Source organism: Euleptes europaea, chromosome 6, assembly GCF_029931775.1.
Source record: "Euleptes europaea isolate rEulEur1 chromosome 6, rEulEur1.hap1, whole genome shotgun sequence".
Classification (NCBI taxonomy): Eukaryota; Metazoa; Chordata; class Lepidosauria; order Squamata; family Sphaerodactylidae; genus Euleptes; species Euleptes europaea.
Window position 1 is genome coordinate 52,653,177 of NC_079317.1, and position 27,172 is coordinate 52,680,348.

At 41.2% G+C, this 27,172-nt stretch overlaps 1 protein-coding gene across 1 annotated transcript in view; it reads right to left on the bottom strand.

Annotated features, from left to right (window-relative positions):
• Positions 1-2,320: 2,320 nt before the first annotated feature.
• The window catches only part of PLA2G4F (phospholipase A2 group IVF), a 31,740-nt gene continuing 6,888 nt past the window's right edge, over positions 2,321-27,172 (bottom strand). The window contains exons 4-20 of the mRNA XM_056851261.1: positions 27,046-27,171; positions 26,115-26,155; positions 25,781-25,823; positions 19,559-19,625; positions 18,016-18,185; positions 17,444-17,557; positions 16,481-16,518; positions 15,317-15,452; positions 14,877-15,013; positions 13,673-13,895; positions 11,850-11,964; positions 11,226-11,363; positions 9,193-9,300; positions 7,514-7,708; positions 7,148-7,314; positions 3,288-3,474; positions 2,321-2,737 (exon numbers count right to left, since the gene is read on the bottom strand). Coding sequence (XP_056707239.1) covers positions 2,511-2,737; positions 3,288-3,474; positions 7,148-7,314; positions 7,514-7,708; positions 9,193-9,300; positions 11,226-11,363; positions 11,850-11,964; positions 13,673-13,895; positions 14,877-15,013; positions 15,317-15,452; positions 16,481-16,518; positions 17,444-17,557; positions 18,016-18,185; positions 19,559-19,625; positions 25,781-25,823; positions 26,115-26,155; positions 27,046-27,171 — 2,232 coding nt within the window. The 3' untranslated portion in view covers positions 2,321-2,510. The remainder of the gene's footprint in view (positions 2,738-3,287; positions 3,475-7,147; positions 7,315-7,513; positions 7,709-9,192; positions 9,301-11,225; positions 11,364-11,849; positions 11,965-13,672; positions 13,896-14,876; positions 15,014-15,316; positions 15,453-16,480; positions 16,519-17,443; positions 17,558-18,015; positions 18,186-19,558; positions 19,626-25,780; positions 25,824-26,114; positions 26,156-27,045; position 27,172) is intronic.

Consider the following 27,172-nt stretch of genomic DNA (forward strand, 5'->3'; position numbering starts at 1 on the left):
AATAGACAAACACCACTACTCATTCATCACCACTACTCTTTCATCTATATTCAACCCAAAGTTTCATTTGATGGCATTCAAAAGTTGCTACTTCAAGGTGTAGTTCTCTGCATCCCATGGTCCAACAGAAACAGCATCTTTCATTCATTATATTGATTTCACATTTATCAAGACAATTTATAAATATCACAAGTAAAAAACAAATACAAAATAAGTTTGCCAATTGTCTCAGTAGAGACTTCCTCAGCTAGGGCATTGCAGAGGGTGCAAAGAGGAACAGACAAAACAGAGATAAAAAGGAATTTGTCCCCAGTGTATTTTTTAAAGGCACAACTCTCAAAACAACATATTGCTTTAAAAAACTAAGTAATAGAAGAAGAAGAAGAGTTGGTTTTTATATGTCGACTTTCTGTACCACTTAAGGCAGAATCAAACTGGCTTACAATCGCCTTCCCTCCCCCTCCCCACAACAGACACCCTGTGAGGTGGGTGAGGCTGACAAAGCATGACTTGCCCAAGGTCACCCAGCTGGCTTCGTGTGTAGGAGTGGGGAAACAAATCTAGTTCACCAGATTAGCGTCTGCCGCTCAAGTGGAAAAGTGGGGAATCAGACTCGTGTTCCAAACCACCGCTCTTAACCGCTACACCATGCTGGCTCCCTCAGTATAATAGCTATAATATACTATAACATTATAATAATGTACTGCAATAATGTACTAGTTCCCAGGTTTCATTTTTTTTAAAGTACATCTCTAGCCCAGTGACAGTCACCCAGTGGCTTGGGAACCACACATGACTCTTTGACATACCACCTGTGGCTCTTCTGGGCACCATTCCCCAATGAACCCCTTGCCATGTTCCAGGAAAGTGGGCAAGCCCATTGCACAGTAGAGAGTCCCTGGAATGACAGCCCCAGAGTGGAATGACAGACCCAGGGAACAGAATCTGTGCTATGGAACTAAAATGACAGTCCCCAGGTTGGAATGACACCCTCTGGGAGTAGTAGAATGATGGTGCCCTCTGGGGGCTGTCAATCCAGTGCCAGAGTAGTCTATCTGGCCAAGTGACCTTAATGGAAAATCCATTCCACATGTTCTTTGCAACTGTTTCTGTACTGTAATGTATTTCAGTGGAGCCCATGCAAGTCAATTGGCAATCTTGGCTCCCATGATCTTCAATGGGCCTTCCAAGCACTCCCATTGTTTCCAATAGGCAATCCTGTCATTCCTTTTAGTGCATCCCTTTGCAGACTACAGCCAATTACAAAGCAGCATTTTCAAGGGACTCAGACGCTCGGTATTTTTGCTGGTGGTTCTGCAGCAGAAAAACTTACTCCTGATACTCCAGGACTTTCTTCAGGGCAAACATCCACCATGCATAGGATTTTGAGAATTCAGATCAGAAAAGTATGGGTCAAGGGAGCGTCAAACCCAAGGTAAAATTCCCATGCATAAAAGACCAGTGAGTTCTACTGCTCTACCCTTTTGGTTGCAGAATTATAAAGAGAAGTTCATAGCCAGTAAATTTCCCTTTATAATAACTATGTAACCAAAAGGGCTGGAGTCTTTAAAAAAAATGAAAACTGGAAACTAATACATAGTTGCAGTAAATCATTATACAGTGCTATGGCTATTGAACATTTTAATAGCCCCCACCCCCTCCAGGAGGGAACCCTCCAGTGAAGGTGGGAAATGGCTGTCTCAGGGACTGAGGTATAAATAATGGCACCAATGTCGACAGGCCCTGAGAAAAATGAGCACTTTCCTATCTACATGGCATTCAGGGACACTTTGGCTGCAATCTTTCCAAAAAGCTTTTATCAAATCAGGTTTGGGAAATGTGGAAACAGGATGAACAGACAACATCATAAGGACGTTCCCAAACACAGCACTGCAGAAAGGAAATCAAGAAAATGTCTGTGTAAAAACGGCCTTGTTTAGCTGCCAGTGGACATCCACGTGCTTCACCATGGCTACTGATGTTTCAGCATCATATTTTCAGAGGAGACAGAATGTTAAAGAGTGTCCATGCTACAGATCAAGACTGAAGCTGGATAATGCACCTTTCAAGAGAAGCTGCCCTAGACTGCAAGAGCTAGTATTTTGGTAGCCTCCTGAATTACTCTCAGTACAGAGAAGAAATCCATGAGGGGACATGCAGCCTTTCAGTGCAATCCCAAGAACACTTTGCTGGGGGTAAATTTCACTGAGTAGTCTTCGGTAGTCTTCTGAGCAGACTTGCTCATGATCATACTGTTGTCTTCTGGAATACAGGCTTTGTACCGTTGTGTGACTACTGGCATCCTCTTTGCCCTTTGAGCTTGTGCCTGCTGCAGAGAACTGAAGACAGAATCTGATAAGGAAAGAGTAAAGTGCTTCTTTTGTATGCAAATTCAGCTTTCGGTGCAATGTGCAGGGGATTTAGTAGTTCAATTTCCATTCACACAAAAAGGTATTTTGTAGGCTCATTATTTCTACTTGAATTGTTTATGAAGCAACACAAGGAAGTACTTATCTCTTCCTATTATTATCATTTTTCAACTTTCGTCTGTTTAAAGCCAACTTTAATGCTTCCAAAATAGCATCCTTATTATTCAGCACATTGTAGCAATTCAGTTCTACCAGCCTGTCAAAATCATGGGGCTCAAAGGTGAAATTTAGTGTTCGGTATGGTGAATCTTTTCCTTCAACTGCAAAATCACCAAAGGCTATCTCCTCTTCTGATTCACGTTCTTTTCCTGCAGCCAATTGGGGTGGGGTGGGGGAGTAAGAAAAAGAATAATTGGTGAGCACCTTGGCTTTAAATGTGGCAACAAGTTAATCCCAAATTAAGCTCCGAACGTACAAAAAAAAAGTCTGTACTGTTCCACAAAATAAAATATTGTGGGTTAGAAGAGAAAGACTGGATGTTCTATCTTACCTTGTGACAAAAATAAAGAGTTGCATGTTTCACAATATGTGAACACTGATGTCTTTAAGACATCCCTTTAGCTAAATATAAATTAATGAAACATTAAATTAAATCAGCAACATGTATGACAAAACTGGTTGGTAGGGCAGAGCCTTGTTCTTAAAGAAGCTAGCAATTTCGTTTAGAGTTGCCAATTTGCTTCTTAAAATAGGCAATTTTGGAGACACTCAGTTCATCTTCTCATCTAATTAGAAAACTTCTGCTTTTTGTACAACAGCTTAATGACGCCACCAAAACCTGGTTAAGAGTTCAAAACACTCAGCAAATCCAAGATTCTGCCTGGGAAGTAAGCAGGGCATTTAACCCTTCATCATTACCTGGCGCTTTGTATTTGTAGAATGTGTCGTTAACCAGAGGGAAATGAAGGACTATGGGGGCCCTTGCATTCTCAGCATCGAGAAACATGTAACACTCTTTAGGACTCTCCTCATCTTCTTTGTTTAAGACGATTTCTGGAAAAGGTATCTCCCGCTCTTTGCAGTATTTCTGAGTCAGTTGAAGGACCTGTAGTCAGAGTAGGAAGGGGGCAAAGTGATAAGTACCTATATATGTCTACAATGCATTAGTCTTGTTTCAGTTAAATCCCCAAAAGAGAAAGGGGATCTAAACAACAAGGAATCTAAACAACAAGGAAATGTTTTAATTCAGCCTATTAATGAGGTTTCTATTGGTCTCTTTTTCACTCTGAGCTTACTAGTGACAATCAAAGTTGCTCTGCCCATTAGCCCAATTCATTCATTATTCAATTCGATTTACTAATCAGATTGAGCTAAAGCTTGGTTACTGGGGTGGAGGAAGAATGTCTTTAAATCCATTTAAATCAGGGATGGCCAGCTACTTAACCTCTGGGAGCTGTATTCTTGGGCATCTAGCTGCTCAGGAGTTGGTTCACTAAAAGCTGGAGCCACTACTGGTGCCAGCTAACTTCAACAAAAGCAAACATTTTCCCCCACGCAGTGATCCACCAGTTCTGTGTGAACTCCTTGAGCCTTGTGTGTGGAGAGGCTGCAGTACTGAAGTGTTGTGTTGTGTTTATAGACCACTTTTCAATGCAAGTGTTCTCAGACTCGCTTACATTTTTAAAAGAAATAATTAAAATGATCAAAGCTGGAGAGACGGGGCCTCAGCTGGAGCTGTGCCCAGACATAGGGTTGCCAGGTCCCTCTTCGCCACCAGCAGAGCCTGAGGAGGGCGGGGTTTGGGGAGGGACTTCAATGCCATAGAGTCCATTTGCCAAAGCGGCTATTTTATCCAGGTGAACTGATCTCTGTCGGCTGGAGATCAGTTTTATAAAACAAAATACAAATTAACAAATGCAAATGTCAAATAGAATTTTTTGAAGATGCTTTTGTTTACCCGGGTGTTCTTTTGGTTGTTGTTGCTTTTAATCTGGTCATTTCTTATTTTCCTGTTGGCCTTTTCATTGCTGAGCTCATTAGCCTTGTAGCAATTTAGGATTCTACTATTACTTTAGTACTATTTGATATTGCAACACTGTTCATTTAAAATTGTTTCAATGCTGACATTATACAATAGCTTGACTCCCACAAAGCTGGACTTTCTCACCTTGCCGCTCCTGCTGCAGCCCAAAATCCTCCCCCACCCCTCGCCAATGCTGCTCTTGGAATCAGCAGGAACAGCAAGAAGGGGAGCCAGATTCTGAGCAAGAGAGCAGAATTAGTGAACATTGCCACTGCTTCTGTTAGCAGAATTTTTCTGCAGAATCTATCCCACTATTTTAATTATAGTATAATCACTACTGCTGTGTAAATGTTGATTGTTCCATGCTTTCAATATTTTTATTTGAAATACATTTTATTATTTTAAAATGTCATGAACTGCCTTTGGAGCATATTTGGGCAGGGATATAAATATACTAAATAAGTAAGTTTTACTAATTAGATAATCTTGATTCACAAACCTCCGCTATATTCCCACTGCAGCTCAAACAGAAAAGAAACAGTTTTATCAACAACAAATTCATGCTCACTTTTTGGAATGATAAATCTGTTGCAACCTTCCTTCATTGTGACATATTTTAGTCATCATTTCATAACTCATTTTAGAAACACAAATTAGTGTTTTCCTCATGGTATAATCTACTGACAGGGCAACAGATAGGCAACCTCAAAAAGGTTTCATCATTTCCCCCCCAAACAAGTTACACTGCAAAAAAACAAGGAGAAAAGGTGGGGCAGTGCTTCCTATTTCTTGTTCTTCTGCTGTTGACTCATGAGCTTGCTTTATTGTTTCTGTCACAGCTTTCAAACCCACTTTCATATAAAAACTGGGGGAAATGGAACTAACATTTGTTTGGATCCCACCCACTTGCCTTGCCCTATCCTTAAGGCTCAGAAGGGAGAACTCAAAAACACACCCCCAAACACAAAATCCAGCCATATAAAATATACAATGAATCTTCAGTTCACCCAATCAAAAAATGTAAATGTTTATCTCCAGACAAAACCAAATAAAAAAGGCCTTGCTAAACTTGCACAAGGAGCTCATGCTTTCTCCATAGGAACACGCTTCCAAAGTTGCAGGGCAACTGCCAAGCATACCTCACCACGTGCCCCTTGAAGGTCAAACATGATGAATCAATAGAATAATCAGGAGGACATTTTCAGTAAGTGGTTCGAATGGACAAAGAAATGTCTTTTGAGGTGTTAGTGATAACACACCTGCTGTATTTGTGATCAGGATATCAGTTTTTATTATACAATTCTTGGTAGTTATGCTAAAAACACTTTATAGAAAGTGTATGTATAATTTAATTACTGGTTTTATATAGCAATAATGGCAAACCCCCATGCAAATATATAAAATGGAATATGTATACCCTACGTACTTTCAAGGAAAACTATTTTTTTCTATACATGCCAGCAAGAAAAAGAAGAAACCATCTTAAATACGCATACAAGTTACAGTTATATACAGTAATTTAAAAAATGATTTGCATATAACTTTGGGGGGGTGATTGTTTTATATTCAGGGTCATCTTCCTTTTGGGTATATGGTACGTGAGATGAAATATTTAAACATTTTTATGTCTTTATGTCTAAACATGCCCTCTGAACAAACATTTACACAGCTGCATGAATGCATAGCAGCACTCACAGGCCCCTCAGCTGTCTAGTGAAGACCAGGAAACAATGGGATGATAAAAAGGGGGTACACTAGCACACAATGCCCCCATAGCACAGTGTTGTAGCAGTGGCTACATTTGTTGCTAACCACTTTATAAAATAGCCTTCCCCCACCCTTTTATACACACACACCCTGAGACCCTCCAATAAATAAGGCCTTCCCAAGCTTAAGCACTCCCTCCAGTTGGGAACTGACATCTGGCAGTGCCCGGTCCACACACACACACACACACACACAGAGAGAGAGAGAGAGAGAGACCATAACCTGGTGGTTTACTATGTAAGACAATGACTATGTGGAAGGGCAAATTGAGTTTTTACCTTTTTATGTTTTTAATTTCTGGAACTGAAATTGAGCCACAAGGGAATGGCAGGGCATAAATATTTTAATAAAAATAAGTAAATAAAGCTACTCCTGCTCCAGGCAGGAACTGGCTGAACGTTAGAGTTTATGAGCCTGGCACCACAGGAGTCCTATGCATCTGACTCCCAGTGTCACTGAGACTAATCAGAGGAGAGAACAAGAAGAGAAGATGAGCAGGGACATTTGTACTCACAATCCATAGTCCTCTTGGCCTGAGAAGTCACACAACACCAGAGTATCAATCTGATGCCAGTGGCTGATACAAAGGTCCTATTTTTACTGCCTTCCCTCACCCTGGCCAACTCATGGATGAGGCAGTCCACTAGGTTCCCCCACCACTCCCCCAGGCGAATGACCCTCAGCTTGATCAAGGTTGCTTTTGCACCTAGGTACTTGACATCAAACTACTAATAACCCAAGAGATAGGCAAATCCTTGCCCTGCTAAAGCTAGGCTGATCCCACAGCCACTGCATGGTAGTAGGTAGTTCTATGCTCCTCCTACATCCAGGGACTGATTTGGGACAGTCACAGCTTCCTCTGCCTCTAAAGTGCATAAGCACATGCGGGACCTCTGTGCCTCTGCCCTTCTGCACAAACTCAGTTTAGACAGCATTATGACATACGCTGTCATTGTACTGACACAGGTAAACCCAGTACTATTCTCACCTCAAAAGGTGCTTCCCAGGAGTAATTGAATGACAGAATGACATCAACATCTCGTTCTGGTTGAAGAACCATGGGAAAGGCAGAATTGATAGAAAAACCTCCATCTACGAGGTAGAGACTCTCTTCCATTGGAGTCAGCTGATTAGGAAAAGCATCTAAATGGGTGCCTGGTGGAGGAAAAACAACTACTGGTTAAAAGCATTTTAGAAATTTTCTTTTACTAATGGTGAAATGAGAGCAATAATTAAGACTTTTGTGGAATCTAAAATAGATTGAAATTGAATGCCTTGTATATGTATGGTACCTTGCTAATGTCTAATCACAGAGATTGAATACTCTAGTGTTGATCAGATTTTTAAAAATTACCTTTCCATGCCACAAATTTATTAAGGTTGACATAATCCCTGTGGAGTAACAAGCCCTGCATGAAATTGAAAGTTTCCCCAGCCGTAACACGTGACTTGAAAAAATCCTGGAAGATTTGCACCAATGGTCCACCTGGTATGACCAGACGAGTCTTCAGTCTCATAGGATCTCGGAAATGGAATCGTTTACTGTCATCTATAATCAAAAACCATTGGGGAAAAAGTAACCATTTGTTTATTCATTTAACATAGCCTGTGAGTTCTTCCACAACATTTGTGAAATCAGCCATTTCAGTTAGCCTGAGCACTGTTTACATTATATGTCCCATTGTTATCAAGGGGACTACAATATTTGATATTCTACTTCATGACAAACTTTTCCCCTTGAATGAAAAATATAAAGTAATTCAGAATAAAGCTCAAATTTGAATTATCACAGTTTATATTTCTTGCCCGAAATAACACTATGACTTGTATACATTGTTATGCTACCATATAATCCATTGCTGATAACTCTGTATCTGCATTACCCAGTATTAACCAGTAAGAAGTCCTTGTAAGTGTTACCAATGCCAACTGATAGGGGGAAACATACATACCCTGTGACAAAGTAAAATGTATTGGGGGTTCAATCCAGCCTACAACAAATGCAGCACCCACATATAAAGGGATCTTTCAAGACAGAAGGGAAGTATGTCTTCTAACCTTCCTTCATGGTGTTTGTAATATGACTGGCCATTATGGGTCAATGAGAAAGTTGGGCACACACATCCATCAAGCCCCCCCCCCATCCTATCCTAACCTTGTTAAGCTCACGTTCAAGACAAAGCAAAAGGGCTAAATGGGGATACGGGAGGTGTGTTTATGTCTCGCATTCTCTGTAACAGCCTGATGTATGTGTGCATCAAAAGAAAGGGGGAGAAGCAGTGCCTGATGGAGATCCCTCTGTGAAGGCACTACGCTGACAGCAGACTAGATCAAGACACTTGTATTTCACTTGTATTGCAAAGCCCCTCCAAGGAGCTCAGTGTAGCATACCTGCATCTCCCTATTTTATCCTTACAACAACCCAGTGAAGTATGTTAAGTTAGGAACCAGTGACTGGCCCCAAGGCATTCAGTGAGTTCCATATCTGACCAGGGATTTGATGTGAAGTGTCTCCAGTCTAAGGACAGAACTCTAACCAGTGCACCACACTGGCTCTAACACAGGAAAACTTAATTTATATGGGGGGGGGGAAGAAATTACTTTGAATTAAGTTACCAGGAAAGAAGTCGGGATATCTGGGCTTGACTTTTAATTTTCACACGGGATTCCAGGCTGGCGTTGGCAAGGTCACGGATCTCATTTAGAAATAAATGTTGATTTCCAGTTAACTTACTTCCAAGAACGTGTGCTCAGAATTACATTTTTCAATTTTTTTTTAATTAGGCTAATACCTAATGGAATGGAAATGATCATCCCAAAGTTGCTTAAGACTTAGCCAGGGCTGGGGAAGAGTGTGCATTTTGTACACAGATTCAACTATCCCATGCACATTTCCTCGATAACCGGCTGTTCCATAAGCATTTTATTAATGATGAAGCTCACGTATCTAATGGTGTTCTCATATCTAAAATTTTAGATTCTACCTCAACGGCATCACTATGCAAAATATTATTGTTTAGCTTCCATACATACCTATAACTTTGACAACATCACCCAGAGATTCTAGAAAGCTCAACCCTGAACCGACCACCTTCAAAAAGACATCATCCAGGCTTGCTGCAAAGGCACTGCCCCACATTCCTACAGAAATAGGGAAGGCTTCTCAATTCCAAAGGCTTCTCAAAGCAAACTCAAAAGCTTTAGTTAATGCCAAACCCCAGCTCCCCCATATGTAAAAGTAGCACTTTGCAGCAGATTTTTAATTTATGTGTTTGCTTCTGTAGAATTTCACAGCAAAATATTATTTCAGTTCATTTGAAACAATTAATATCAGGAGGAAATAAATGCAATTACAATGTTTACAAAAGAACATGAGGTATATCGCCAGGCATGATATTTGTCATGCCCAGGCATGGAGAAAAGATTACAAGAACTTTTGGCATACTCCTTCCTTATAAAAGTAAAGTTCAAAACCAATAAAGTTAGATCCAGTTTCAAGGAGACTATACATAGCACTAAAGCTGCTGAGAAATACTTCTCATAGGAGCTTCACTGGGGTCTTGAAAAGAGGCTTCTACTCTCAGATTCTTTTTTTAAAAAATTTCAGCCACAGATTGACACAGTTCATTCCTATGCCAACAAGCAGAAAGATCATTATTACCATTATTATTAAGAGCACGTTAAATGTGAAGATAATTCAAAGCGGGTAGCCGTGTTAGTCTGTTTGTAGTAGTCAAAAAGGGCAAGAGTCCAGTAGCACCTTAAAGACTAACAAAAATATTTTCTGGTAGGGTATGAGCTTTCGTGAGCCACAGCTCACTTCTTCAGAATGTGAAAGGAGCTTTCTTGTATTATTTGGTTGCATCTAACATTTCTCTGAGGAAAGGTCATTATTATTATTCCCATTTTAACATGACAGCTTACAAGGAACCAATGCCATCCAAAGGGGGTACAGATTACATGAAATTTTGGAACAGAGTCTTCTGAATCCATGGCCTATTCAGAGGACTACATGCAATTCTTAGTGACTGGGGAAGAGAATGATAAAATGCCTTGGTCATTCTTGCCTTCCCTTGGAAAATCTTTGCTACTGTTTTGGAGAGTAGGAAAAGGGCATACAGAAAGCCACTAGGCCAAAGACACTGGTGGCTGGTACTCCTAGGAATGTGTCTTGAGAACAGCATATCTCAAAATGATAGTGTTGAAGAGGTCAAATGGCTTGTCATGACTCCCAGAACAAGTCCAGTTGTACCCTCATATGGAAGACAAGAAAAGTCTACCCACTGTCATTGCCAATCTCACCCTCAGGGAAATTCATTCTCAGCTCTGAATATAACAGTCAATGTATGTAAGATTTGTTTGTTTGTTTGTTTTAGGGTTATACCCTACTTTTAAATCAGACTGACTCCCAAAGTGGCTTTTACAGCAAATCCATAACAACACACAATTCAAATAATGGCAACAAACATGATGTACCTCAGAGGTTCATGTACAAATGGGGAACAGGTGATTAAAAAGGACAACACCTTTGCCCTCCTTCCAAATTCAAAGTATTCAGTGCTCCTGCAGACCCAGATGCTGCAGCTGTTTTTTCTACTCCCCCAAGATACTGACAGGAGGACTTGAGGAGGGTCCTCCTCATTAGGCCAAGCCCGTAGCTTTGGCTCTTTCTCCCCCAGTCCTTCTCCTTCCTGTCAGCAGCAAGAAGTCATAGAAAGGGGGGGTGATGACTGAAGCCAACTCTCCAAGCCTCATATGGACCAGGTAGCTGCAGCTACTGGTGGTGTTCTTTCTATTCAATGAGACAAAACCAAGCCACCAAATCATTCCAAGACAAAATTAATAAAATGTAGTTTCAAGTGATCTAATTATCTGTCCATGGTTACATCAGTTCCTAGTTTCTTAGAGGAAGAGGAAAATCATCAAGGTTACATGGAGTGCAGGGTCCCTTCCTAACTTCAGCGAGCTACAACCGAGGCATCAGAAGGGGGGGGGGGATCACACAATATCCTTTATGAATGTATACAACTATGCCTAATACATAGTGAGGGTGCTACAATTCATACCCAGCAGGTAGCAGATCCTGGGCTCAGGATGCTTCTTAATCAACCGTCCCATGAAGAACTCACTGTCAAAGTCTTCTGTTCGGATAAAAGCACCGTACTTGCGAAATCCAACCTCATATGGAGTGAACTCGCACCATTCTGAAAGAAATAAACGGCATCACCAAAGAAGACATTTAAGTGAACACACTCACTACACCTCCTTTCACTGTGAAAAGGCTGGCTTAGATGTCGCTCAAACTTTCAGCATTAATTAGGGAAAATCCACTAAGGGGGAAACATTACACTGCCGAATTAAGGAACAAGATGGTATAAAAGAGAGTACAATAAACTAAAATGGGTGGGGGGGAGAGACTTTTGCAAAATTGTTTCCTGGGTCAGCTAAACCTATTCTATACTGGCTACTACCATAGAGCCTCCCCCACAAACCACAGTATCCTCGTTAGTCCCTTAATCAATAGCTCTCTGATCCATTCACTTCAACTTGGATTTTTATATTCATGGGCAAGGAAAACCATCTCTGTTCGATGTGAAATTACTAGAGTTATTACCACCACTCAAGAAATGTTTAATAATAATTCAACTCACAGATTTTTATATAAGATAAATAAACCTGCCTTATTATACCTGCAAAGTCATCTCCACTAACATTGGGCCTCACGTTAACTGCTGCATAGATGGGGTAAGGATTTTGTGCCTCTTTCACAGCTTCCTGCTGATCAGACAGCTTTGATGGGTCTTCCTGGAAAAAAAACATTAGGAAATTAATCATTTTGGAAGTGAAATTAGAGTCTCATGCTCATTCATTATGCATCCATATTACACATATATTCACTTTCTCGTATTAATATCCAACAACCTTAATTGGCCGGCATACTGCTCACTGAGTAGGATCCAGCACAAAAGCTCATGGAACAAGGTGGTGAAGCAGAACTTTTCCCCACCTTCCCTTTCCCAAAGCAGCCTACCGTTGGTCCCAAAAGTGTTCTCTGAAGAAAAGAGGGGAATACCAAAAACACAATGCACCATAGTACGGGGCACTTTGGTATGAGGGGGGAAACCAGGTCAAATCACATCCTCTTCTTCTCCTTCAAAAGGTACTCTACTACTTCATAATTAACTGTACTACAATTGTTATCACGAATGTAATATTGCTGCATGCTCTCCACTTCCCCAGCTGAAGAGAAATTCCAGGGGGAGTGCTTCTGAGTTCAGTTTCTTTTAGAAGAGAAAGCACGGGAGACTTTCAAAATCTTTATAGTATTTTATTTACTTACAAATACACAACCAGAGCACTTTGGAAGCTAATAACTTCTCTTACAGTAGGCAGAAAATCCTCACTGAGCATCCTTACATTCAAGGGGTTTCACCTTCAGGCAATTTACAGCTCCAAAAATGCATTTTATCTAAATTCAGCCTTCAAAACAGATATTTCTGGGACACTCATACACATACACAACCAGAAGATCACTTGTTTCAGCCTGCTCTGTAGATAAAAGTGTTCATTCAGACAACAATCTACGGTCAATAAATATTAATACCCGCTTGTCAAGTCCCTGACCATTTATAGTGGCCAAGCAAGCTAAAACTATGACAGTATGATTAGACCAATTTTTTCACCTAACAACTTGCTGTCCATTTAGCTGTAAATAGATACATGGTCCATTGGCTAGAGATGCCCATGCATTTCTTCTTTGTGTACGATAAACAAAAAATATAGAAAGACTGATAGTAAATTAATGTTTATCAGCTAAAAAAAATAGTCTCTTCCAATCTCTTCTTCCCTGATGTTTCTTTATAGAAATTATGTAATTATACTCTTAATTGATAATAACAAAATGATCAAGACAGATTTAAGTAAACTGAAGTCCCTCCAATTTAAGTGGAAGACCTGAACATGTGCTTAACTTTCTCCAACTGAAACCAAAGGGATTTTTCTGAAGGTCTTAACTCTGACTGAATCATAATTCATATGTTTACATATTATTTCATCATGAGGGGGCGTTGTAAGCTTGTAAGATCCACGCTGAACATCCTGCTCTCCTTTGTTGCTGGGCCAAGGGGCTGCTGGCCCTTAGCCCATGGCCCATTGCCTTGGCCTTTGTGTACTAACTAACCCAATGGATACCAACCCAGGTTGTTATTTGTATCTTATTTTGTTTGTTTTTTTATAATGTGTTTGATTTATGTTTATTTAAATTGGATTGTATTTTTGTAAGCTGCTTCAGGTTCCCACAGGAAAGAAAAGTGGGATCAAAATACATATTTTAAATCCCCCCCAGGAAACAGCTTATATCTTTTAAAAATTAACAGGACCAACAGTTGTTCCAGCAAGTCCCTTCTTTCTGAGAGTATGCATAAAATCTACATGCATCTAACAAGAATGTTAACGATACGTAAAAAACGAATCTGCCGAGCAGCAATATGTTTTCCCATTTAGAATTTCTTACCTTCTGCAGTAGGAAATACTCTATAATAAGCCCCCACAGATCCGTGAAAGATGCTTTGCGTCCCTCATTTTCCATTGCATTCAGTTCCTGGAAATAATACTTCAGACGCTCTGAGGAAAAGGCTCCTACTTTACTGCTGGATATTTTATGCTGGGCATTACTGATCGGCTGTCTGAGATCTTTATGTGACCATTCAGAATCCTGGTAAAGTGTTGACAAACACCTGCAAAAATTTCCATCAGAAAATTATAAGACTGAACTTCTGTGGCATCAAATTCGAGCAACAAAGTACTATTCCAGCATTTAATTAACACGGCTTGGATCCTACAAACCACAAGGAGAAAGTGCTCATGGATCTTTTCTTCCCTCAGGAGTCTGTGAACTCCAAAAAGCTGACACTGAAGAGGGGGAGAATTCCAGAGGAGCCGTGCAGACAAAATGCTGGGTGCCCCAGGAGGCTATTCTGGTTGAGAAGAAAGCTTACATTGCTGTGCTTCCCTACCAGCCAAAGAGGAAAAGAAACAATTTCACTGGATTCTCCTCCCTCACTGCAGCCCCCCATGCCATGTTACAGGAGACCTGGGGATTTATGGTACATGTTTTGAAATGCTTAAGCTGCTGAAGTCTGGATTGATAGTTCCTTTCCAGTCCTTAATAATTTTTTTAATTATGCAATTTCAAGTGGGTATGCAAAGTATCTGTGTGTCTAGCAGAGCTCTCCTTGCAGCCTACTGAGAGAGACAAGTTCAGGCCCCATTTAAGATATTCAGCTGCCAGAACAGATTACGTACTAGAGGTAGAAGCAGGAAGACAACTCCAAATAAATCATTGAAGGGAGTCTCAAACTAGTGTTCTTGTGTAGCACTGTGCTCTTGGTTGATGTTCATTTTTCTTTTCATTCACCAAGTTGCTTTTAATTCCCATCATCTTATCAGCTGACAGGAGCAAAACATATCTTGAACTGCTATCTGGTAGACAGGTCCTAAAATGTTCCCCACCCTGTCGCGATAAAAGAATGCCTGGACAATCCTAATGTCATGCACAGATTACTTGAGTGCATGTGCCTTGGACCTCAGGTGCTGAGAGAATAAGACCAAAGTCTCACATTTTTAGAGTTAAAACAAGGAGGTTTCTGCCATAGGACATGCAGGTGAAATAATTAACTTCCAGGTTTCTTGCAAGTTTCTTTCACATCATTGCATACCAAGTAGAGCCAGAAATTCCAGTCAGGTATATGACAGCATCCAGAAGGTTTAGCTGCTGAAGCCCAAGCAGACTGCCATAGAATGATGTCAATGCTCTCATCCCTCCACCAGATCCTAAGACTGCAACCACAGGAACCTATAGGAAAAAACAGAGCAGGCACAATATAGGGAAATAAAGCATTAGTTTGATTGTGGTAAAACAGAAACTCAGAGAATTATGTTAAAGCAATATATACTAATATGTGTGTGTCTGTCATGCTATAGGCATGATTGGGTTTTCTTAAAATTATTCTACAGCTATTTGCTTGATTACATTATACATGAGTAATAGTGTGCAATGTACTCTTAAATACTATAATGCCCCATCATTTTATTTCCACTGAGGTGTAAACAACTGCAAATAGCTCTGCAAATGTCACTGGACATGCAAGTCATATACCTCATCTTTGCTGGGGTCCTCTCTCAGTTTGAGTGCCCTAGTTAGAGCCTGCGAAACTATTTTCTTCCTCTTGTCCAAAAATTGCCACTCTTCTTGACAAAGATCAAAACCAAGACGAACATCAAGATTTCTTTTGCTGAGTTACAGAATGATGTTAGAGGGAGAAAATAAGATGAGAATACACATACACCACAAAAAGATTCTTTAAAAAGAAAATCCATCAAGGACATAGCTTAAGAGTTTGAGCACTGATTTGGGAAAGGAAACACCTTCAAGTATTTAATTCCATGGGGACAAATGAAGTGAAATCAGATATAAAGCTGTTTTTAGTAATAAAGAGAACTTCCCTAGGAACACATACAGATGCCTTATACCAAATCTTGGTCCACCTGATTCAGTACTATATACTCTGAGTGGCAGCAGCTCTCTAAAATCTCACATAGTTATCTTTCCCTGACCAAGATCTTTTGCCAGAGATTTAATCTGAGTCCTTCTGTGTTTAAAGCAGGCGCTCTGTCAATTTGAACTAAAGACCCTCCCTATCAGTTATTTCTCCTTTTCTGCATTATTTTATTGCATTGTTCATCAGATTTCCAAATTGATTGTATTTATCAGTCAGGATATGACAGGTGGTCATCAGAACCTGAAAGCATACGATTTTGTTGAACCTGTCATATATATGCAATGATTTGGCAGAAAAGCAAGTCAGAATGGCTGATTGTGCTAATTTCTTAGAAGGTTCAACACAAGCCTTCAGCAACTGCTTAGCTATTACAAATTAACATGAGTGAAAACCACATATGCAGAGTGTGAGGAACTCTATGTGAAGCTAGAACACTCTCTAACATGTTTTTCTGAAGCAACTTTGATAAATGAAGAGGCAAGTTGCCTTTTTAAACCACACCATGGCTTGACTCTTCTGCACTGGGACTGCTTTAGCCACACAAGGTTCTCAACCAAATGAGCATGCATTTTATTTGGCTCATGGCTATAATTCCAGTACATCAATTGAAAAGTTATGCCTCTAGAACAGTAGCAGCATGTAAGGTTTTCGTCAATTTTCATTTATGACAATCAAAGATCAGCCAGCACTGTCATAAGAGCACAGGCTAAACCTTATAAAATTTTGTTAGGAGTTTGTCAAGGATGCCAAGATTCACTCACGGTTGTTCAGCTTTCACATGTAGATCCACGCTTTGTTCCTATGAAAAAAGAACATACTCTGAAAGAGGCTGCAGAGGAAAATAACCAAATTTCCTAATATAACCTGCACTACTCCTATTGCTTGGTTCATTAAATCTATCTTCCTATTGAGCATTTATAAGCCACTTTCACAGAATCTTCCCTCAAAGCAAGGGAAAGACACAAGGCTACCCTCTAGATGCTACCCGTTCATTTAAAGTGTATAACTCCAGGAAACAAGAAAAGCCAGCAGACTGATCTAGTGAATTTTCCTCAGATTTAAGTATGCTGGGGAGAAATAGTGTCTATGCCCTGCCCTGGTATTGCTGGCTTTCTGTGCTCAGCTGAGTGGGACGTAAGTTGTGTATGTCTACATTAGGTAAACAAAAATCTCTTTCTCTTGGCTCTAAATCCAAAATGTCAAAAGCCTTTGGACTCCACTATCTCTTGAAGATGCCAGATTTTAGTCTCCAGACTCTGACCAAGCACCAGAATGTTTGAAATGGAAAGCTGGCAACCCTAGTTAAATAGTTCATTGTTGGCTTTTCTTGGTCGCTTCTTTTAGGAATATCTATGCCTAAGGCAGCATCAGTGTCAAGTTACACTGCAAAAGGAGGGGGAGAGGGAAGGAGACCCTCCTACTGAGAAGCAGATAGCAGAAAGCAGCACCCAGAACAACAGGAAGCCTAGAGAGGATTTTCTCTCCCCCCCCCCGCCCCAACTCCTGGAACAACAAAATAAAAACAGTATAATACATCCAATAAACAATGCATATTATTTGGAAAAACTGTCTAAAAATTTCATGTGCATTTTGTGTAAGCCTCCTTGGGAGCAAATCACTAAAAGACTGGCCATAAATGTTTAAATAAATAAATGAGCTCCTGCCAAAACCCGCATTATAACCCCAAAAGCATTATAATGTAGCAAAAAGCTGGAAACGTATACTTTTCCTAACGGAACAGTCATTTCAACGTCCTTTCCCAAAGGAAGTGAATGAAACGGAACAGTCCCTGATCCAAGAACTGTGCTGTGCTTTTCGAAGTCAGGACTCACTCCATCCTGGGAAGAAACAGGGTACATTCATAAAGATGATATTTATTTATAAAAATTCACATTGCAGCTCTCCAGAAACCTGCTCAAGGCAGCTTACAACATAAGAATGATCAAGCCATAATAACAACATTCAGCATCCTAAACTGACATTTATAAAACAATCCTCAAGCTTGAAACAGACCATAAAACAGGTAAAAAATGAAACCCCTCAATTAAAAGCCTGCATGAAAGAAGTGTTTGGGCCTGGTGCCTCATGGATAGTAAGGTACGCACCAGGTGAGTATCAAGCAGAAAGGCATACCAAAGACAAGGTGCCAGGACTGAAAGAGCTCCACCTCTGATGGAAGGCAGGGACACAGAGAGTTGGGCTTGCGAAGAGGATCTTAACTCGTGGGCTGGTCAGTATTGGAAGGAAGTAGTAAGGCTACAAGTATCCTAGAATGGGCTGTGTGGCCATTTCTCACCTGAAGGACTGTAATGGTTTGCTCCACCTCCACACCCAGTTCTGAACACATATCTTTGCCAATGTGAAAGACAAATGGAATCCCACAATTCTGATCAGAGTCTGTTTTGCAAGGGATGCTCAGCTGCTTCTCATATGATCCCGGAAGTGAAAGCTTGAATTGGTTGGTGCCTGAAGATGACAATGAGAAGGGTATTGTTAAGAGTAAAACAGCAGTATATAGATAATAGCATCAGCAATAACAGAGTGATCAAAACCATAAAAGTCAAATTTCCAGTTTTTATGATAAGACATGAACCGCTACTGAATTTATCTTAAGGGACTGAAACATTCCCTTTGGTTAAATGAACTTGGGGAAAAATTAATTCTGAGGCCTTCTTCTCTACACACTGCACACACCCTTTACCTTTCTTCCCTTATTATTACATTGCACTTGTGTTGATGAAATCTCCTAAAAACAGGGCCCCAATATGGGGAGGAGGAAGAGAGAGCCAAAGGGAGCAACAGCACAACAGAAACAAGAAGTAATAACCAACGTGTTAGAACAGGTAGAAAGGATTCGATGTATGAATTCCTGGGGTGTGGGCAGGTATAGGGGGAAATATTAACTAATTTTGATAACTATTAAAAATAAGTAATGGAGGGGAATAAGTACTTGCCAGTAATTTGGAGGGGCAATACTGGGAAGGAAAGATGAAAGAAAACCATAAATTTGGAGAGAGGCAGGCACAATGAATCCCAAAGAGGGGGTTACGAAGCCAGGTAAATATATTTTAATGGCACAACAACAGCTAGGCCATTTTGCTGCACACACCAGACTACGCTGCAAGCAGCCATCTCTATTTTTCCATTCAGAATGCTGATAAAAAGAAGTTTCTTGCACAATCAGGTCCCAGTGGTCCCCAAGGCCCATAAGGAGAAAGTGGAATATTGGGAGACTGACCACTAAATTATTGGGGGGTGCTTCCCAGTCTATTTTTTCCTTTCAGTCAGCTCCAGTTCACTATTTTCTCACTCACTGGCTCAAGCTGTCATCTCCCTCCTACACAGTTCTACTGCTCATCCCAACTGACCTAACAGCTCTACCTGCCAGCTCTCCTCCCAATATTCCATTATCTGTCACTGGTTGTTTGCAAGAGAGGCAGAACAGGACCTGTCCATCACACTTGTCTTTGTGATATTGTCCAAGGGTCGTCTGGACAGTGAGGCTTTGAATTCAGCTTGGAAGGGAGGAAATGGGGCAGATGGACTATGCTTGCAGGTCAGTCTACAACATCAGCTTGGAAGGGAGGAAATGGGGCAGATGGACTATGCTTGCAGATCAGTCTACAACAGCAGTTAGATTGCTCATCATCCTGCCAGAATCTTGAGAACCAGCCTGCTTTTTTCAGACTCGGGTTACAATTAATTTAAAACCCAGAGCTCATTCACAGGAAAACCCCATTAAAACACAGTCACATTTTTTCACTCTGGAAATCATGGGATGGAAAAAAACAAAAATACAGACCTACCATGGGAGGGGAAAAACAAAAATACAGACCTACCATGTTCTCTCAGCTTTAACTTTTCATCTTTGTTAATTACTCCTTGCAGGCAAAGGCACTGGTGAGCCTATGTGGAAGTTGGGAGGGAAAATACCGGTTCTGAAGTAACTCTAGTACAGTGAATGCATAGTAAAAGTAGTTTAGCTGTAAACTCTGTAACAGAACAAAGGGCCTGACTACATGTTATGTCCTCTCCAGAGACATCCCTGGGTCAGGCAAAGAGGCATATTCTGAAGTTTATTTATTCATTATTTATATCTCACCTTCGCTCGTGGTAAAATAAGTGGATTGTAGATCAAATCAAACCTGACCTCTCCCTAGAAACAAAAATTACTAAACTGAGGCTATCGTATTTTGGTCACATTGTGAGAAGATGAGACTCACTAGAAAAGACAATAATACTAGGGAAAGTTGAAGGCAGCAAGAAAAGAGGAAGATTCAACATGAATTGTAACGCCACAGCCCTCAGTTTGCAAAACCTGAGCAAGGCTGTTAACAATAGAATGTTTGGAAGGACATTAAGTCACTGTCGCCATAAGTCAGAAGCAACTTGACAACGCTTAAACCACACTTTACTTGTGGTTCAAGATAGCTTACAAACCACAATTTAAAACATACTTTAAAAGCTCCAAACAGGGCCCCCTTCCGAGTTCTGCACTTCCCAGACATGCATGGTTCCAATTTGGATCAGGACTACTGTGCACAGAGACAAGAGGCTTAGGCCTTCACTTCGGTGCTGTTTTTCCTGATGTGAACACAACTAAGAGACCTTCCATTTACCCTAGCAGGAAGGGGGTTGCATGTGTATTGATGAGCTACATGTTATGTTTCCATAACGAAGCAAACAGCTTCTCACCAGAGCCATTTCAGGTTAGACAAAATGGCATGGAGGGATGATCTAAGCCCCCACTCCTTGCCAATCAGAGTCCTGATCAGAATTGGGACCTTACTTGCCTGGGAAGGGCAGAACTTCAGAAAATGGCTCTTCACCCAACCTGGGATCAACCCTGGGAAAAGAATAACATGTAGGCATAACATGTTGCTAGGCCCTTTGATACCCTTTTATTGGCTTGGTAACTGATCCCAAGTGGAGTGCCATAATATTGTTTGCACAGATAGTTGCTGCCCAGTTAGTGATTCATCCCATACCAGATAATAATTACTGGAGGACAGAGAGATACTCTGCTATGATTCATTGGTCTGCATTTGTAAAAGGCCTAATAAAACTTTAAGATGAGTAGAAGGAAAGTTTTTTTAGACAAGCAACTTGAGGAAACGTTGCCAGCAGAAGAACACGTGTATTCTAAGTTTTATTGAAAGCCCAACCTCTAGAGGTTTTTCACTGAGGTTCCATGGAAACTTATCAAGTTCCTTCAGACAAATTTCCCTGACCTGCCACTACCACCCCGCTCTGGCCTGGATGGCCCAGGCTAGCCTGATCTCAGAAGCTAAGCATAGTCAGTCCTGGGCCATTCCGCACTGTGTGTTTGCGGCTCTGAATTCTGCGGGCTTTCCTTGCATGTTCCCACTTCAACTTACCTGAAGGATTCCGAGGACGTCTCCAGAGCGCAATTTCGCCACGTTAAGCGCATCTGCTTATGCAGCGAATTAAAAAAATAAAGCGTCCTCCACACCCAGTGCCTGAAAGTGGGAACATGCAATGCGTGTTCGATCCACTTCCTGCTGCCAGCCCACTTCCTGCTGCCAGCCAACCCCCGCACACACCCCCGCCTCCCTTACTAACGCTGGACCAATCGTCATCCTTGCTTGGAGCGCCGACTGGGCATGTGTGGGAGCGTACCGGCCTGGGCTTTTCAAATGCAGCGGAGAAAGGTAGCGCGGTGGGAACAGAAATTTAAAGTCATATTGGATTCTTTTGTACTGGACACGTGTAAATTGCGGGGTAAGTTTCTAGTGCGTTCACGGGCCTGGTTAGTATTTGGATGGGAGACCACCAAGGAACTCCAGGGTTGCTATGCGGAGGCAGGCAATGGCAAACTGCCTCTGGGGCTTTGACTCTTGAAAGCTCATACCCTCAAAATCTTGTAGGTCTCCAAGGTGCTGCTGAACTGGAATCTAGCTGTCCCACTGCAGACCAACATGGCAACCCTCTGAAACCACTTCTGTTTGACTCCTGCCTTGAAAACACTGTTGGGTTGCTATAATTCAGTTGCAATTTGACAACACTTTCTGCTATCACCAACCACCTTCTGTCTTTAATAGAAGGTGCAGAAAGGTGGGGGGTGTTCTAGACTGCTCCCTCTGTTCACACCGGGGCTAGGATGAAGCCAAATAGCCAGGTATTCAGTCCCAGACACCCAAAGGGATTCTGCAGTAGAAAATTCAATGTGGAAAAGGTTTCCTTAAGGCAGAAAATTTGTTTGGCCTGATCCCTTGTAGGGTGGCGGGCATTTGGCAATCCACCTAAAAAGATCCCTCTTCTTGAAACAAGCTAACAGTAATGGAGACAAGTGAACACAAACTAAAAGGAACACTTCTGTTGGCATGCACCAGGCTCACTTTGAATTTCCAGGTGTTAGTCTGTAGTTGCAGAAGAAAATTCACGTCCAGTAGCACCTTAAAAAGGTAAAGGTAGTCCCCTGTGCAAGCACCAGGTCATTCCTGACCCATGGGGTGACGTCACATCCCGACGTTTACTAGGCAGACTATATTTATGGGGTGGTTTGCCATTGCCTTCCCCAGTCATCTACAATTTACCCCCAGCAAGCTGGGTACTCATTTTACTGACCTCGGAAGGATGGAAGGCTGAGTCAACCTTGAGCCTGCTACCTGTACCAGACTTCCGTCGGGATCGAACTCAGGTCTTGAGCAGAGCTTTGGGCTACGGTACTGCAGCTTACCACTCTGTGCCACGGGGCTCTACAGTAGCACCTTAAAGACCAACAAACTTTCCAGGGTATGAGCTTTTGTGACTCAAAGCTCACTTCATCAGTTACAAGAAAGAATGAAGATCCATCTACCCTTATATCCAGCTCAGAAGGTGGGAAGCGTGTTAATTAAGAAGGGCCAGTTGGAAGTCAGGATGCAGAGGTAGAATGCAAAACATAATCAGCGTAATTAGATAAAGGAATATGCACAGAGATTAGAAATGCAGAAAATTAGCATCAGTAATGAGGTAAGATGATGTGGAAGTCCTGGCTAGCCTGATCTCAGAAGCTAAGCAGGGTCAGCCCTAGTGAGTACATGGATGAGAGACTACTGAGGAAGTCTTGAGTTGTTACACAGAGGCAGGCAATGGCAAACCACCTCTGAATGTCTTGTGTCTTGCAGAAGCCTATAGGGCCACCATAAACTGGCTGTGACTTGATGGCAAAAAAGCGAGAGAGATAAGAATCCCCTGTGCCTGTTCAGCACCTCCATGGGGAGTCCGCTGACCTGAAGTTTTAATTAATTCTTGTTCAACAATCTTATACTGTAATCTCCCTTTGTAGCTTTTCTGTAGGAAAACAGACTTAGTCCTAAAGAAATGAGAATAAAAAATCCACTGTAATCCAATTATCTTGCAAACTCTGGAGATAATTTGTGCTGTATTCTCCAAGACAATTGCTTATGCAATTTGATGAGCCTCTCGTACTGTAATCAGAAATGGATCAATAAGATCCTCTCTAAACATATTTCCATAAAGAATAATCCCTTTGCAGTTCTTTTGCAGTAAAAGGTGAACTATCTACAACTCACTTCCTTGAAGAAACAACGACACAAAACTATCTAACCTCTTGCAGGCTGTAATATTTCCTCCAGCAATATTGTCAATCTTTCACAGCACACATTCAGCCTGGCACAGAAATGTGCTCTTTCACAAGGACTAACCTTCTTCCCTTCTATACCCACATAGATACAGTGAGGGGAAAAAGTATTTGATCTCCTGCTGAATTTGCCCGTTTGCCCTCTGACGAAGAAATGACCAGTCCATAATTTTAATGGTAGGTAGCTGTGTATTGTATTGTAGCTGTGAGAGACAGAATAACAACAGGAAAAACCCCAGAAACTCAGAAGACAAAAGTCAGAGATTGATGTGCATTATAATGAGTGAAATAAGTATTTGATCCCTTTGCAAAAGATGACTTAGTACTTGGTGGCAAAACCCTTGTTGGCAATTACAGAGATCAGACGTTTCTTGTAGTTGACCACCAGGTTTGCACACATCTCAGGAGGTATTTTGTCCCACTCCTCTTTGCAGATCCTCTCCAAGCCAGTAAGATTTTGAGGCTGATGTGTAGCTACTCGAACCTTCAGCTCCCTCCACAGATTTTCGATGGGATTAAGGTCTGGAGACTGGCTAGGCCACTCCAGGACCTTAATGTGCTTCTTCTTGAGCCACTCCTTTGTTGCCTTGGCCGTGTGTTTTGGGTTATTGTCATGCTGGAATACCCATCCTCGACCCATTTTCAATGCCCTGGCTGAGGGAAGGAGGTGCTCACCCAAGATTTGATGATACATGGTCCCGTCCATCGTCCCTTTGATGCGGTGAAGGTGTCCTGTCCCCTTAGCAGAAAAACACCCCCAAAGCATAATATGTCCCCCTCCATGTTTGACGGTGGGGATGGTGGTTCTTGGGGTCGTAGGCAGCATTCCTCCTCCTCCAAACACGGCGACTTGAGTTGATGCCAAAAAGCTCGATTTTTGTCTCATCTGACCACAACACTTTCACCCAGTTCTCCTCTGGGTCATTCAGATGTGCATTGGCAAACTGCAGACAGGCCTGTGCATGTGCTGTCTTGAGCAAGGGGACCTTGCGGGCTCTGCAAGATCTCAGTCCTTTACGGCGTAGTGTGTTACCAACTGTTTTCATGGTGACTATGGTCCCAGCTGACCTGAGATAATTGACAAGTTCTCCCCGTGTAGTTCTGGGCTGCTTCATCACTGTTCTCATTATCATTGCAACTCCACGAGATGAGATCTTGCATGGAGCCCCAGACCGAGGGAGGTTGACAGTTAGGGTTGTCACCTTCTCACCAAGTTGCTTGGCAATAGTCTTGTAGCCCAGTCCAGCCTCGTGAAGGTCTACAATCTTGTCCCTGACATCCTTGGACAGCTCTTTGGTCTTGGTCATGGTGGCTAGTTTGGAATTTGATGGATTGATTGCATCTGTGGACAGCAGAACCCTAACCCTAACCCGGCTGGTTGATAGGGGATCAAATACTTATTTCACTCATTATAATGCACAACAATCTCTGACTTTTGTCTTCTAGGTTTCTGGGGGTTTTCCTGTTATTTTGTCTCTCACAGCTACAATAAACCTACCATTAAAATTATGGACTGGTCATTTCTTCGTCAGAGGGCAAACGGGCAAATTTAGCAGGGGATCAAATACTTTTTTCCCTCACTGTAGATAGATAGATAATTTATTTGCGGCTCTTAGCCAGTCAAAACATGATAAAACGGAAAGCATGGACTAATAGATTCTTACAATATACCCACATATATGACACAGTTCTGCGGGATCTTGGAGCCCTTTTCTCACCCACTATGTCTAAAGGAACACTCTCCACATGCCATGGTACATAACATGGATGGACAGACAGCTGAAAAAATGCTGTCTCTCCAACCTACTGACAATGCAATAAGCAGCATCAGAAACAATCTAGATATCATGATAAAAGAAGCTGAGCTGACAAAGGAGGAGCAGATACTATAGTGGATAGATCAGACTATATTCAGTAGGCTGCAAGTCAACTATCTAATACAACTTTTTACAAACTATTGTCCTCAGACCCCACTCATTAATACCAAAAATAATTAAACAGGAATATAAAGGAATTACCTGTATCTGACTAAGCTTTGACTCATGAACACTTATACCCTAGAAAATTTTGTTGGTGTTAAAGGTGCTATTGGACTCAAATTTTGTTTTGAATTTCTAGTTGCTTTTCCCAACAGAAAGAAGGAAGGCTGAAATTATCTTCTCTCCCCCACCCCCTGGTACTGTGCTTTCTGTTCACTTGAGACAGCACAAAAGGCAGAAAGGTTAGGGAAACAGCACCTGAATTTGCTAGAAGAGGATTTGACCTTTAACACACACTCTCCACATATTCCAGTAGTCGAACTGCTGACTTGCACTCTACAATCCCCAGCAGAGAAGAGAGTAGCTTGATTTTGAAAAGGTTCTTCTTTTAAGAATTCATATACCATTTTAACCATTGAAACTGACAATAAATAATTTTGGAATTTGCAGCTATTTGATGTGCTATATATACTCACCACAAGGACCCCATTTGTGAGAACTTCGGTAGGAGTATCTGAACTATAAAAGCAAAATATTGAGGTGAATGAATTTTTGACAGTTCATTTTTCTGTCCTTCTCTAGACCTTTACTTTCATTTCTAGTTGGCATGCTAAATTCCAAATGAAAATTTAAGATCCCCTAAACTGGTGAAGATTTTTAACCTGCTTTGAACCAAGAGGCAGGATATAAATGTTTTAATAAATAATTTTAGTAAAAACCCAACCCATTTGTTTGTTTAATTCAGGGGTTTCTGATAGAGCACTTCAGGATTGCAGCCTTTTTAACATGGAAAAATATAACAGCTCTTACCTTTTCTCTAGCAAAAACACTACATCCAGCTCCTCCTTGTCCTACAAATAAATAAATACTATTTAAAGACAGTTTACAAATAGAGGAACTGGGTCAGGATGTAAATGTTATTATGTTGTTTAAAGTACAGTTTGAATACCCATGTAATTGTTCTGAAATGAAGCTGCTAGTTGAGGAACGAGGGGATGGAAACCATGTTAACCAGTTTTTTTCATATGAGATGTTCCCAGTAGGATAACTGCATGGCTTTCTCTAATACTGAAATTAAGAGGTTTTGTAAAATGTGTCTGCCATCTGTGTTTTGCAAATCTTTTTGACAGACAAGAAATATGCAAGCCTGGGGATTAATCATGATGATAGATTAGGAATAGACTTTCAGATCACAACTTCCCCACCTGCTTCACCATGGAAAATGGGTAAAGTGGGAGATCTCATGGTTATTTGAGCACAGGATCTCTGAGGGTTCAGGCAGATCCTACAATGACATTTTATTTTACTGTTTACTTCATTTATATCCTGCCTTTCTCCCAGCAACGAGATTATTGGGGAAGAAGCAAATGAATCAAAGTCCTTAATATTTACCTAGGGACAGTTTGGGAGGGGAAGGAGAGACCACATTAACTGATCCTGTATTAATTTGAACCAGAAATAAAATAATTTATAGAATATTATTTTAAAAGACCACTTCTCAAAGTCGAATACATTCAGGAGCCATTACACACTACACCATCACTTTCCTACACATTACACCATCACTTTCCTATTAGGCTGGTCCACAGATCTGAAATTGTGTGTATTAGTCATATTTTCTAATGAAAAGCACAACTGATCTCACCCATCATGTAGACATGCAAGAGCAAAACTGGATTCAAGAAACCTTCTAGCTAGTGAACCCATTTTTTTGTTAATGAACTAAAGAATTAAGACTCACCTCTTTTAGTTTGAAAGTGTTTTTCACAGGACGGCCTGGCTTAATTCCGGTCACATCAAACACAACAGAAGTCAGTTCATCACTAACAAGAACATCTTCATCAAAGAGTGTCAACTCAAGTGTGTTC